This window comes from Equus caballus, chromosome 17 (genome assembly GCF_041296265.1).
Source record: "Equus caballus isolate H_3958 breed thoroughbred chromosome 17, TB-T2T, whole genome shotgun sequence".
Taxonomy (NCBI): domain Eukaryota; kingdom Metazoa; phylum Chordata; class Mammalia; order Perissodactyla; family Equidae; genus Equus; species Equus caballus.
Genome location: NC_091700.1, coordinates 18,314,626 through 18,328,948, shown reverse-complemented (window position 1 = coordinate 18,328,948; position 14,323 = coordinate 18,314,626). Strand labels below are relative to the sequence as shown.

The 14,323-nt window shown below is 37.1% G+C and overlaps 1 protein-coding gene across 24 annotated transcripts in view; it reads right to left on the bottom strand.

The window, feature by feature from the left end:
* ZMYM2 (zinc finger MYM-type containing 2) overlaps window positions 1–14,323 on the bottom strand; it is a 94,439-nt gene that overhangs the window by 64,337 nt on the left and 15,779 nt on the right. For 5 of the 24 annotated variants that reach the window (XM_070239417.1, XM_070239426.1, XM_070239427.1 and 2 more), the window contains exon 4: window positions 2,608–2,770. The exons of 16 other annotated variants lie outside the window; for them this stretch is intronic. In XM_070239417.1, coding sequence (XP_070095518.1) covers window positions 2,608–2,630 — 23 coding nt within the window. In that variant the 5' untranslated portion in view covers window positions 2,631–2,770. The remainder of the gene's footprint in view (window positions 1–2,607; window positions 2,771–14,323) is intronic. 3 more of the 24 variants (XM_070239428.1, XM_070239425.1, XM_070239415.1) reach the window with 1 other exon arrangement.

Sequence of the window (14,323 nt, the reverse complement as noted above, 5' to 3'; positions counted from 1 at the left end):
GAAAAAAGAAAAAGAATATAAATGTCGGTGTATGATTTTTTATGTTATTCTAATTGAAGGATTTTTTTAAAAGTACTTTTACTTTCTTTTTTATTCTAAATAACAATCATTCTTATCTAACATCCAGGAAAAATTTGATATCCATTCTGTGATCTTCTCTCATTCACTAATCATTTCATATAGTTTACATGTGAACTTCTTGCAATATAAAAAGGTAATTATCCAATTTTCAGTAACATGCAGTATATTCTCACTTCCACCACCTCCTTTCTGCCACATTATTTACCCTATAAACTTCAACACTGAAAACAGATAAATCCTCCTACACACATCTAAACAGGAAAATAACCAAAATCTGACAATAAAAATCCCTTCTCTACATTTATCCCATTTATCCACTGTATTAAATAAAATGATATGATCTAATCCCTAATCCCTTACTTCATCTTTTTTGTATCCCTTCTTCTCATATTCAGTCTCCCATGTAACTGTATGATTAAATCCTCCCGAGCATCTGAAATCTTTCCTGACCCTATCCAGAAAGTTTAAAGCCTTATTTGCCAGGCACTATGCTGTGGGCTTAATACCCACATATCGGGCTGAATAATGGCTCCCAAAGATACCAGATCCTAATTCCTGAAACCTGTAAATGCTACCTTATATGGAAAAAGGGTCTTTGCAGATACGATTAAGGTTAAAGATTTAAAAATGATATTATCTGGGTGGACCCTAAATGCAATCACAAATGCCCATACAAAGGGAGGTGGAGGGAGACTACAGACACAAGAGCAGGCAGTGTGACGAGGATTACAGGAGCCGAGGCAAGGAGCACATTCTCCCCCAGAGCCTCTGGAGGAAGCATGGCCCTGCTGACACCTGGACTTGAGCCCAGCGTCACTAATTTCTGACTTCTGACCTCCAGAACCCTGACAGAAAATTCTGTTGTTTTAAGCCAGCAAATTTGTGGTAATTTGCTACAACAGGCAGAGGAAATTAACACAATCCACTTCTTAATTACATCTTCAAAACAACCCTTGATATAGTTAGAGTATTTGTCCCATTTTAATGATTAAGAAATTGGGGATTACAGATGCTAACTAACCTGTCAAGTCACAGGTTAGAACATATACCTAGATCTTTATAACCCAATAGTCCAAACTATTCATCACTCTGCTATATTCAAACTAATATTATCTGAGCACTTACTATATATGCAGGGCTATGCTGAAACCAAAAGGACAGCAGAGTTGACAGTAAAGAGACAGAAAAGAAGGAAAGTTCGTGAGCAGATGGAGACAATGAGGTCATAGGCACGGGTGGGAGTAGAACTAATCCTGAACATGAAGCACCTTAATCTCAAAGACTAAATAAACAGGGAGGAAAAAGAACAAAGCTGGAAGGGGGGGGGGGGGGGGGGAGGGGGGAACCTAACAACTAGGAGGGAAAAAAATGAAGGGTGAGTACAGATTGTAGGTAAATCTGCAGATGGGATGAATGGGAATTTAAAGTTGTTTATACACGGTAGCCTCATTTTCGGAGAGTAGGTTATCTGACAAGATGATGAGACAGTGGTTATACAGATCTTAAAGACTGGTTCAAAAGCTCCAATGCCAACTTTTAAAATCTTTGTAATCCTCTTTCTCTAATAAAGTCACTTAGCCCAGTTTAAGGAAAAAAAAAAAAAAACGACCAGTTTAAGAAAACTTACTACTTCACATATATGGCCATTTGCTTATATTGCTATAGCAAGCCACGCAGAAGGATAAAGACACTAACATCACTTTGGCAGATGGGTGACAAGGATGGAGAAATTGTTCACTGCATATTTTCTTAATTTTTGAACATGATTTCTCACTTATTTTTAAAACTAAGTTTAAATTTTTAAAAAACAGAATAACAGAGTGAAGAGATACTACACCAACTACTTTGGTGAGCAGGTGATATTTACAGAGAAATCTGAAAAGAAAAATCCAACTGTGGGAAAATTGGAGGAAGGGCATTCCAGGCAAAGAAAACAGCTCCTGCAGAAGCCTAAAGGAAATGAGGTTGGTGAATTCAAGCAACAGAGCAAAGGCCAATGTGGCTGGAACAAGGGAGGTGGGGAAGAATAGTATGAGATGAGATAGAAAAACAGGCACAAGCAACTCACCAAGGCCAGCAAGTTAATTCATTAAGTGCACTTAACAAAGATTTAGAGCACCTAGTATGCACCAAACACTGTCTTAGAAAAATCAATAAACAAAACAGGTAAACATCACCACCATCTGAAATCAGGAATTCTGAAGGCAGAAGCTTGGATTTTCTGTAATAGGAAACATTACAGCATTTTCACCTAAAGGCTGACAAAATCTCATTTACGTTTTAAATAAATCACTCTTGCTGCTATGTGCGAAATGGATTATCAGAGGGCAAGACTGGAAGCAAAGAAACCAACTAGATGGACGTGATCTAAGTGGGAGACGATAGTTGCTGAAACAAGGGTGGTGGTCACAGGAGATGCAAGAAAGTGAACAGATTAGGGTTTTTTAAAAAGTAGATCTTGGAGGCCAGCCCCATGGCCTACTGGTTAAGTCTGGCAGGGCCCAGGTTCAGTTTCTGGGCACATACCTACACCATTCATCAGCAGCCATGTTGTGATGGCAATCCACACACAAAATAGAAGAAGATGGGCAATAGATGTTAGCTCAGGTCGAATTTTCCTCAGCAAAAAAAAAAAAAAAAAAAAAGTAGATCTTACTGATATGAAAAGATTTACAAGATATCCTGTTGACTGGAAAAAAGTTACAGAACACAAAGAGTATTACTACAATGTTATGCATTCCCCCAAAACCCATACACACACACACACACACACACTATATTTTTCCTAAAGTACATATATTTTCATGTAAATTCATGAAGGAAAAAACTCTGGAAGGATCACACCATACTGACAGACGTAGTTTGCTAGGAGGAGCAGGGAGTTTGAGGAGGGGAGGTGATCAAGAAGTTGCACTTTAATTCTACATTAAACTAGAAAGAATGTCAGGCAGCTAAGCATCTGAATGAATAGAGAAAAACAGGAGTCAGTGAGAGAAGATGACATGAAGTTGACAAAGTGCTAGTTAAAGACGAAGGGATATCAATCTCCAGATACAAGATGGATAGAGATAGGCACTTTTCACAGACATTAAATACAGGCACACCAACTTTTTAATGAAATACTGTGGAGAGACCATAAATAGCCTGTCTTCTCATTGAATGTCTAGAGCTTAAAACACTGCCTGGGCACAGAGTAAACATTCAATTGTCCCAAATATTTGCAGAAAGGCCAGAAGGCAAAAGCTAGTATGTTCACTTTAACTACCAGAGTTATTTTTAAGTAATATCATTATTTAAATGTCAAGGTATACAATCTAGCTCTTATTTTACATACACTGTGTTATTCTCTGACCATTAAGCATCCTAGTTAAACCAAGTTCTAGTGTCTGGAGGGCACCGTATCCCATTCAACATGGCAACAAAAATGAAATGTTTTTAATAACTCATACAATATTTTATAGAAAAGGTTTCATTTTATTTTCACTTAACTGTGACAACAATCCCTTTGAGTCAAATAAAACAGATATTAACTTTTCTCTATAACAAAATGGTAGCTGAGACACATTAATTAAAACTGCCGAAGATTCCAAGACAACATCAAGATTCAAACTCTATGTACAAAGCTCAATTCCAAAAGCGCTTGTCATTCCTCTTAGGGCAAGAGCTGTGTCTGTGTCAGAGTGGAAGATATGCTAATATTAGAAAATGACAAAAGATACATTTATATCTGCTTTAATGAAAATGGATAATTCTATTTAAAAGCTTAAGAGGTGACTATTTGCTTTACCCAAAGATCTACAAATTACCATTCTATATTCTAATATACTTTAAATGTATTTTCAAAAAGTAAAATATATACACCATTACTCTAAAACAGCTCCTCAACAAGGGACTTCTTTATGGTAAAACAATAATGTACGCAAGGGGAAACCTTCATATAAGGCCTTCACTTAATTTTAAGTAAACATGAGAAAATTTTTTAACATTACTGCTACAGAAAGTTTTAAAAGTTGAAATATGCTGAACAACATTTTGGTTCAAAATTTTCATAATTTATTCAACTAAATTTTTTTAAAAATTACAAGTACGTTCATCTGGTAATAGTTAGCATTTATTTAATGCTTATTATGAGGCAAATATTCAGGTCAGTTAAACATTAAAGCAACCCCATGAAGTAAAATCATTATTATCTCCCTTATTATCTCCCTTATACAGACTGAAAAAAAAAAACAGGGGGCGGCCGAGTGGCGCAGTGGTTAAGTGCGCACATTCCGCTTTGGCAGCCTGGGGTTTCCCGGTCCAGATCTGGGGTGCAGACATGGCACCGCTTGGCACACCATGCTGTGGCAGGCATCCCACATATAAAGTAGAGGAAGATGGGCATGGATGTTAGCTCAGGGCCAGTCTTCCTCAACAAAGAGGAGGATTGCCAGCAGTTAGCTCAGGGCTAATCTTCCTCAAAAAAAAAAAAAAAAAAAACCACCAATCCTCAAAAGTAAGCTCGCGCGGTGTGTGTGTGGGGGGGGGGGGGGGGCCGCGGTGCGGTCCCGTGGCAGAGTAGTTGAGTTCCTGCGCTCTGCTCCAGCGGCCCAGGGTTTCACCAGTTCGAATCCTGGGCACAGACATGGCACCACTCATCAAGCCATGCTGAGGTGGCATCCCACATACCACAACTAGAAGGACCCACAGCTGAAAATACACAACTATGTACCGGGGGTCTTTGGGAGAAAAAAGGAAAAATAAAATCTTTTTTTAAAAAAAAAAGTAAGCTGCCCAAGGACAGCAGGCAGGAAGTGGTAGAGGTCAGGATTTGAATATTCATTAACTACTAAGTAATATGTAATTAAACACTGAACCATAAAATAATATAGCACAGCTCCGATTAATTAAAAAGAAAAAAAGACTGCAGCCACTCAAAACAACAATAATCAAATTCATATTCAAAATACACAAGTTTCAAAAGGAAGAAATATCAAGCCCAAAGTGCCAGGCTAAAAGGGATTTAAAAAACAAATGAAGTTGAACTTGTAGTTAAGATTCATTTGCCACAAAGCAGGAATTATCCTCATCAACAAAACAATTTTGAGAAGAATGAGGCATAAACCTACTGATGTTTGAAATGCATAGGCTTTTTTTTTCTTCTCCCCAAAGCCCCCCAATACAAGGTTGTATATTCTAGTTGTGAGTCCCTCCCGCTGTGCTATGTGGGACATCACCTCAACAGGACCCGATGAGCAGTGCCACATCCACGCCCAGGATCCAAACCGGCAAAACCCTGGGCCGCCAAAGCGGAGCGCACGAACTTAACCACTTGGGCACGGGGCGGCCCCAAGAAATGTATAGGCTTTTAATGCATGAGTTCTCTGGACCCTTTCTATGTTTTAGTGTACCTAAAGCAAAACACAACAATTTCCGGGACAGAAAAGCCAGAATTGTCTTCACTGTACCCTCTTGTGGCTGCTAGGTGTCAATTCATTCTTCTTAGAAGAAAACAGTGGAGCACAAAATAGGACTTACATTACCACACATATAGTTCTCTGCAGTAATTCACTTCTCAGAACAGAATAACTACTCAACTATAAGTTATTTTCAAATCCTACACGGTAAATAAATTTGGTCACTTCTCCATGTTATTGAGAATATGTTTCAACCACCAAACACTTATTTAGTCCCATAAAGAAAACACAATCCAATTAAAAGTTGTGCACTTTCACATTATCCAAACAAAGCATATTCCATTCTGCCACTTTTCTACATCAAGTCAATTCTAATTAGCTATTTTAACACTAGGTATATAACTTCACTTCTCTAGAGTAAATGGTATAAAAATAGTTCCCAGGTTTTTCTTAGAATTCAAAGAGACAACTGGATGTGAAAATTAGCACACTGTTAACTCTTAAACAATTACCAGGTAATTTTTACCTGTACCCCAAAATTTTGGTAAATTTCTAATTAATTTTTAAGCTCCTTTGTGACACTCTACCATCCCTACAGACCAAATGTTTGTGTCCCTCCAAAATTCATATGTTGAAATCCTAACCTCCAATGCAAATGGCACTGGGAGGCAGGGGCTTTGTGGGGTGATTAGGTCAAGCACATGGAGCCCTCATGAATGGGATTAGTGCCCTCTTAATAAAAAGAAACCCCAGAGAGCTCCCTTCCCCATTCCACCACGTGAGGACACCGCAAGAAAATGGCAGTCCGTCTATGAACCAGGAAGCAGGCCCTCACCAGACACCAAATCTGCCAGAGCCTTGGTCTGGGACTTCCCAGCCTGCAGAACAGTGAGAAATCAATGTCGGTTGTCTACGGTATTCTTATTATACCACCAGCCCAAACAGACTAAGACAATCATCATAAATTATAAAGTGCTTTCACAGTTTTATTTGGTCTTTATTTTGATTCAGCAAGAATCAATTAACACAATACTTGATGTTCTCATGGACAAAACAAAGGTGGTAGGTAAAGTATAAATGTTGTTGACATTCATAACAAGAAAGTATCAGTATTTGCTGAGAAAAGCTTATGAATTTTCAAAGAAAACAAGATCACAAAGAAAGCATTTCAAAGTGATTCAAAAAAACATTCATCATTTTCTCACTGATAAGCCTATCTAGGAGCTTTCTAGGTACCATGAGAGTTACAAAGAAAGCTAAGATAAACTCCCCTCTACAGCAAAGGGTATTAGCCAATATGTGTTCATCGCACTTAGAATAGTTCTCAGTCAGTATGACACATTTAAAATTTTAAGAATAAAAATTCTTAATAAAATAGGAATAAATGGACTTATATAAAATATCAAAACAAAAGATATCATCAAACTTAACAAGAAATATTAAAAACATTATCATTAAAGTAAAAAAATAAGATAAGGATATTCTTTATTATTACCACATATAGCACTGTTCTGGAAGTACCAGCCAACGCCATCAGTCACAAACCATATAACGTTTCAGTCAACAATGGACCACATATACAATGGCAGTCCTGTAAGATTAGTACCACACAACCCAGGTGTGTAGTAGGACACAATGAGGAAATCACCTAAAGATGCATTTCTCAGAACATATTCCCATTGTTAAGAAGCGCATGATTGTATATGAAAAAGAAATCAAGAGATAAAAATTTGAAAGGCGGCAAATTATCATTATATGCAAATTACATTAGTCTTTACTTCAAAGACCCCAAATATTTATCTGAAATACTACTACACTGAGATAATTTAGTCAAGTGCTGGATATAAAACCAATATGCAGAAATTAATTAATTAGATGGCCAATTAGAGACAGATATAAAACTTACTTCCATCCAAAGGCCAACTCAAAAAGGAGATTTAAAAGAAAAAACCCCACAAGGATAGGGAGAATTCAATAGCACCAAAATTTTGGAAGAGGGAGAGCAAATGAACATGGATTCATTGTAACTCATTTAGCAGACCTCAAAAAGGCAAACTCTGAACCCACAGTAAACACACTTCTGAAATGACTGAATTACAAACGAAGTTAAATTTGCAGTTAACATTCACTTATCATGAGGTAGGAAGTATCTTGATCAACACAACAATTTACAGAGGAATAAGACAACAGGTCTTAAGTAAGACATAAAAAATAGATGAAGACCCATGCCATGCAAAATAGTGGAGGAGGAAGCTCTAGGTATGGGTCCCTCCACTCTAGTAGCCATTGAACTGCAAGGAGTATTGGAACGAACTACATTGGATCTCTAAAAACTGACTGGACACTTACAACAACCAGGGGAGTGCTTGACAAAGACGTTACTCATTAGCAGCATGCAAGAACCAACGACCATCTTCCATTCCTCACCCCAGTCTGGCTATGGGGACAACTTCCTGCATTCCTGGAGGGTTTGGCTGGACACAGGACTGGCAGGGAGGAAATTCTAACAAATTTGGGACAGTGTTTTTGGAGAGGTCTGGAGCAAATGCTCCTCGTGATTTCAACCTTCTGGGAAGCAGCAGATTTTCTGGCAGAATCTCTCAGATTTAATGCAACACAACTCTTTATTTCATTCTTTTTCTTTTTTCATCCAGACATTTAAGGAAATTTTTGTCAGATCACTAGCTCACCACAGGGATAACAGAGTAGAAACTTCAACAACCACAAACAACAAGAGCAGACACTTTGCAAAAAAAAAAACAGCTTAGAAAAAGTCAAAAAAGAACAGCAGTATACCTCAACAACTAAAAATGAGCAATCAATGAAGTTATCAAGAATTAACTCAGAATGTTATAAAACATACAAAGAAACAGAAAAGTAGGCCCAATTTACAGAAATAAAAGAATCTGAGTGAAACAATTCCTGAGGAATCCCAAATACTGGAATAACTAGACAAAGACATTAAATCAACTATCTTTAATATGCTCGGTGAGCTAAAGGAAAGCATGAACAAAGAACTAAAGGAAATGAGAAAATGCATGAACAAAATGAGACATGAATAAACAAATCATAAGAAGTAACGAAGCAGAAATTCTGGAGATGAAAAATATATTAGAAGCAATGAAAAATTCATTAGAAGAGATCGTGGCCAAGTGGTTAAGTTCACACATTCCGCTTTGGTGGCCCAGGGTTTTGCTGGTTCAGATCCTGGGTGCAGACATGGCACCGCTTATCAGACCATGTTGAGGTGGCGTCCCACATGCCACAACTAGAAGGACCCACAACTAAAATATACAACTATGTACTGGGGGGATTTGGGGAGAGAAAGAAGAAAAAAAAAAAAGATTGGCAACAGTTGTTAGCTCGGGTGCCAATCTTTAAAAAAAAAAAAGAAGAGATCAACAGCAGATTTGAGCAGGCACAAGAACCATTAACTAAAGGACAGAATAACTGAAATTACCCAATCTGAGGAGCAGAAAAAAAAGAATGAAGAAAAATGAACAGTCTGAGGGATCTGTGAAACACCACCAAGCATATCAATATATGTATCATAAAAACAGAAAGGGACAGGAAAAACATTTAAAGAAATAATAGCCAAAAACTTTCCAAATGGGATGAAGATAAATATATACATCCAAGAAGCTCAACAAACTCCAAGCCTTATAAGCTCAAAGATATCCACACCAAGACATGTAATAATCAAACTGTGGACCCCAAAGATGAGGAGAGAAGTTTGAAAGCAAGAGAAAAGTGATTCATCATATGCAAGGGAGCCTCAATAACATTATTTATATTATCAGCTTACTTCTCATCAGAAACCACAGAAGCCAGAAGCTAGTAGAATGACATATTTAAAGTGGTGAACAAAAAAAACGCTGTCAACCAAGAATTCTATATCTACCAAAAATTCCTCCAAAATTAATGAGAAATGAAGACATTTCTAGATTAAAAAAAAAGCAGAGGGAGCTCATTACCTGCGGACCTACCCAAATGAAATGCTAAAGGGAGTCCTTCAGGCAAAAGTAAAAACACACTAGAGTAAATTGAAGGCAAAAGAAATAAAGAACACAAGTGAAGTGAACTACATAAATCAACAGAAAGCAAGTATTAACCTACTTTTCATTTACACTACTTTTTTTCCTATGACTTAAAGGCAAATGCATAAAAAATAATTATCCATGTTAGTAACTACACATATATATATAAAGATGTAATCTGAGACAACAGTAATATAAAAGGGAGGACAGAGATGTACAAGGGTAGAGTGTTTGTATATTGTTGAAACTAAGTTGTTCTAAGTTTAAGATGGTGATTTTAATCCTCAAGGTAATTATTAAGAAAATAACTTTCAACCATATAGGAAAGGAAAAAAGGGAATGAAAACGGTACTACAAAAAAATTAATCAGGGGCCAGCCCGGTGGCGCGGCAGTTAAGTGCGCACGTTCTGCTTCGGCGGCCCAGGGTTCACTGGTTCAGGTCCCGGGTGCAGACATGGCACCACTTGGCATGCCATGCTGTGGTAGACGTCCCACATATAAAGCAGAGGAAGATGGGCACAGATGTTAGCTCAGGGCCAGTCTTCCTCAGCAAAAAGAGGAGGACTGGGAGCAGTTAGCTCAGGGCTAATCTTTCTCCAAAAAAAAAAAATTAAACACAAAGGAAACACAAAGGAAGGAGCAATAGAAGAAATGGGGGAAAATATATATAAGACATACAGAAAACAAATATAAGATGACAGAGGTAAATCCTTCCTTATTAATAATTACCGACCTCTAAATACGATAAACTCTATTGAAAGATTTGCAGATTGGATTAAAAATATAAGATTCATCTATATGCCATCTAGAAGAGACTTGCTTTAGATACAGAGACACAGAGAGGTTGAAAGCAGAGAGATGAAGAAGACAGTCCAGGCAAATAGTAATGAAAAGAGAACGGGAGGGGAGTGGATATACTAACATCAGACAAAATAAACTTTAAGTCAAAAGAGTTGAGACAAAAAAGAACACTACATATTGAAAGATTAATTCCAGCAAGAAGACATCACAATTATAAACATACATCTACAGAGTCCTGAAAATCTATGAAGCAAAAGTTGCCAGAATTAAAGAGAGAAATACTTCTATGATAATAGGCGGACACTTCAATACACCACTTTAAATAGTGGATAGAACCACCACACAGAAGATCAATAAGGAAAGCGAGGACTTGAACAACACTATAAATCAAGGAGACCTACCAAAAACATACAGAGTACTCCACACAACAGAATTCACATTCTTCTCAAGTGCACATGGAACATACACCAGAATCAGCCATATGATAGCCACAAAACAAGCCTTTATAAATTTAAATAGATCAAAATGACAGTCTTTTCTGATCACAATGGAATGAAAACAGAAATAAATAACAAAAGCAAAAATGGAAAATCACAAATAGGTAGAAATTAAACAACATTCTTTTTATTTTTTAAAGATTTTTATTTTTCCTTTTTCTCCCCAAAGCCCCCCAGTACATAGTTGTATATTTTAGTTGTGGGTTCTTCCAGTTATGGCATGTGGGATGCTGTCTCAGCATGGCTTGATGAGAGGTGCCATGTCTGTGCCCAGGATTCAAACCCAGCAAAACCCCAGGCCACCGAAGTGTAATGTGCGAACTCAACCACTCGGCCATGGGGCCGGCCCCCAACACACTCTTAAACCACCAACAGGTCAAAGAAGAAATCACAAAGGAAATGAGGAAATAATCTGAGACAAAAGAAAACAAAAACACAACATATCAAAACTTTTGGGATGCAACGAAAGCAGTGCTTAACAGGAAACTGTAACAATGCCTACATTAAAAAAGATCTCCGGGGCCAGCCCCATGGCTGAGTGGTTAAGTTCACGTGCTCTGCTTCGGCGGCCCAGGGTTTCACCGGTTCAGATCCTGGGCATGGACATGGCACCGCTCGTCAGGCCATGCTGAGGCAGCATGCCACATGCCACAACGAGAAGGACCCACAACTATAAATACACAACTATGTAGCGGGGGGCTTTGGGGAGAAAAAAGGAGAAAATAAAATCTTTAAAAATGTTTTTTAAAAATCTCAAATCAATAAACAAACTTTACACCTTAAGAAGCCTGAAAAGGAAGAGCAAACTAAATCCAAAGCTAGAAGGAATGAAATAATAAAGATTAATGCACAGATAAACAAAATACAAAACAGAAAAACAATAAAGAAAAATCAACAAAACAAAAAGGTAGTTCTTTGAAACAAATTAACAAATCTTTAGCTAGACTAAGAAAAAAGTCTCAATTAAAATCAGAAATGAAAATAGGACACCATGACCTATTTTACAGAAATAGAATTATAAGAGAATACAACTGTATGTCAACAGGATAATTGAGATAAAAGACAAATTCCTAGATATACACAAACTACCAACACAGACTCAAGGAGAAATACAAAATCTTAACAGAACTACAAGAAGCAAGGAGATTAAATCAGTCATCAAAAATCTCCCAACAAAGAAATGCCCAGGAACAGACAGTTTTGCTGGTAAATTCTACCAAACATTTAAAGATTTAAAATTAACACCATTCCTTCTCAAATTTTTCCAAAACACTGAAGAAGAGGGAATACTTCTTAACTCATTCTATGAGGCCAGCACTACCCTGATACAAAAATCCAAACAAAGACTTACAAGAAAACTATAGGCCAATATTCCTTATGAACAGAGATGTAAAAATCCTCAGCAAAACAGCAGCAAGTCAAATTCAGCAGCATGTTAAAAAGATTATATACTATATATATATACATATCATGACCAAGTGGGATTTATCCCAGAATGGACAGGTAGCTCAACATAAGAAAACCAAAGTAATATACCACATTAATAGACTGAAGGGGAAAAAAAACCACCACCACCACACGATCATCTCAATTGAGGGAGAAAAACTGACAAAATACAACATACTTTTATGATAAAACCAACAAACAAAGAAGAGAAGAAAACTTCTGCAACATGATAAAGGCCATTTTTGGAAAAACCCACAGCTGTCATACTCAATGGTGGAAGATGGAATGCTTTCTTCTAAGATTAGGAACAATGCACAGATGTCCACTTTCATCACTTTAACTCAACATAGTACTGAAGTCCTGCCCAGAGCAATTAGGCAAGAAAAAGAATATAAAAGGCATCCAAATATAAAAAGGAAATACAAATCAACAAATACAAACAGAATACAAAATCAACACAAAAGATCAACTGAATTTCTATACACTAACAGTGAACAATCCAAAAAGGAAATTAAGAAAACTTCAGGTCAGCCATGTGGCCAAGTGGTTGAGTTCGCGTGCTCCACTTAAGCGGCTCGGAGTTTCGCCAGTTCAGATCCTGGGCACAGACATGGCACCACTCATTGGGCCATTTTGAGGCAACATCCCACATAGCACAACCAGAGACACTCACAACTAGAATATACAACATGTACTAGGGGGCTGTGGGAGGAGAATAAAAAAAAAGCTGATATATTAAAAAAAAAGAAAACTTCATTTACAATAATATTAAATAAAATACATAGAAATAAATTTTACCAAGGAGTTTGAAGGACTTGTACAATGAAAACTACCAAACAATGCTGAAAGAAATTAAAGACATAAATAAATAGAAAGATGGGGGCCGCCCTGGTGGCATAGTGGTTAAGTTCACACACTCCACTTCCTCGGCCTAGGGTTCGCAGGTTCAAATCCTGGGTGCAGACCTACACACCACTTATAAAGCCATGTTGTGGTGGCGTCCTACATACAAAGTAGAGGAAGATGGGCACTGATGTTAGCTCAGGGTCAATCTTTCTTACCAAAAATAAACAAATAAATAAATGGAAAGATTCCCTATGTTCATCTATTGGAAGATTAATTAAGATGACAATACCACCCCAAAGCAATCCACAGATTCAATGCAATCCCTAGAAAAACCCAAAAGATGTTTTTTGCAGAGAGAAAAACTCATCATAAAATTTATATGGAATCTCAAGGGACAAGAATGTTGAAAACAAACAAAGCTGAAAGGGTCTCACAATCTTGATTTCAAAACTGACCACAAAGCTACAATAAATCAAAATAGCATGGTACTGGCACAAAGACAGATACACAGACCAATAGCACAGAAGAGAAAGCCCAGAAACCCTCAAATACTTGGTCAAATGATTTGACAAGAGTGCTAAAACCACTCAATGAGTAAAGAACAATCATTTCAACATAAGACTGCAACAGGACCTTACCTTACACCATATACAAAAATTAAAATGGATCAAAGCTCTATATTTAAGAGCTAAAACTATAAAACTCTTAGAAGAAAACATAGAGGAAAAGCTTCATGGCATTGGCTTTGGCAACAATTTCTTGGATATGACATCCAAAGCAGAGGCAATAAAAGAAAAAACAGATAAATTAAACTTCATCAAAATTAAAAACTTGTGTGCTGATAGAAAAATACCGCCAATGGAGAATACTATATCCAGTAAAATTTTCCTTCAGAATCAAAGGAGATAAAGAGTTTTCCAGACAGATGAAAGCTGAAGGAGTTCATCACCACTAGTTCAATCTTACAAGAAATGTTAAAGGGAGTTCCTCAAGCTGAAACAAAAGGACACTAATTAGTAAGAGGAAAACATACGGAATTATAAAACTCACTGGTAAAGCTGAAAAAAAATTTTAAACTTTTGTGCAAAGTACACCATCAAGAGAATGAAAAGACAACACACAGAATTTGAGAAAATGTTAGCAAATCATGTATCTGATACAGGATTAACATCCAGAATATATAAAGAATTCTTACAACTCAACAACAAAAAAAACAAA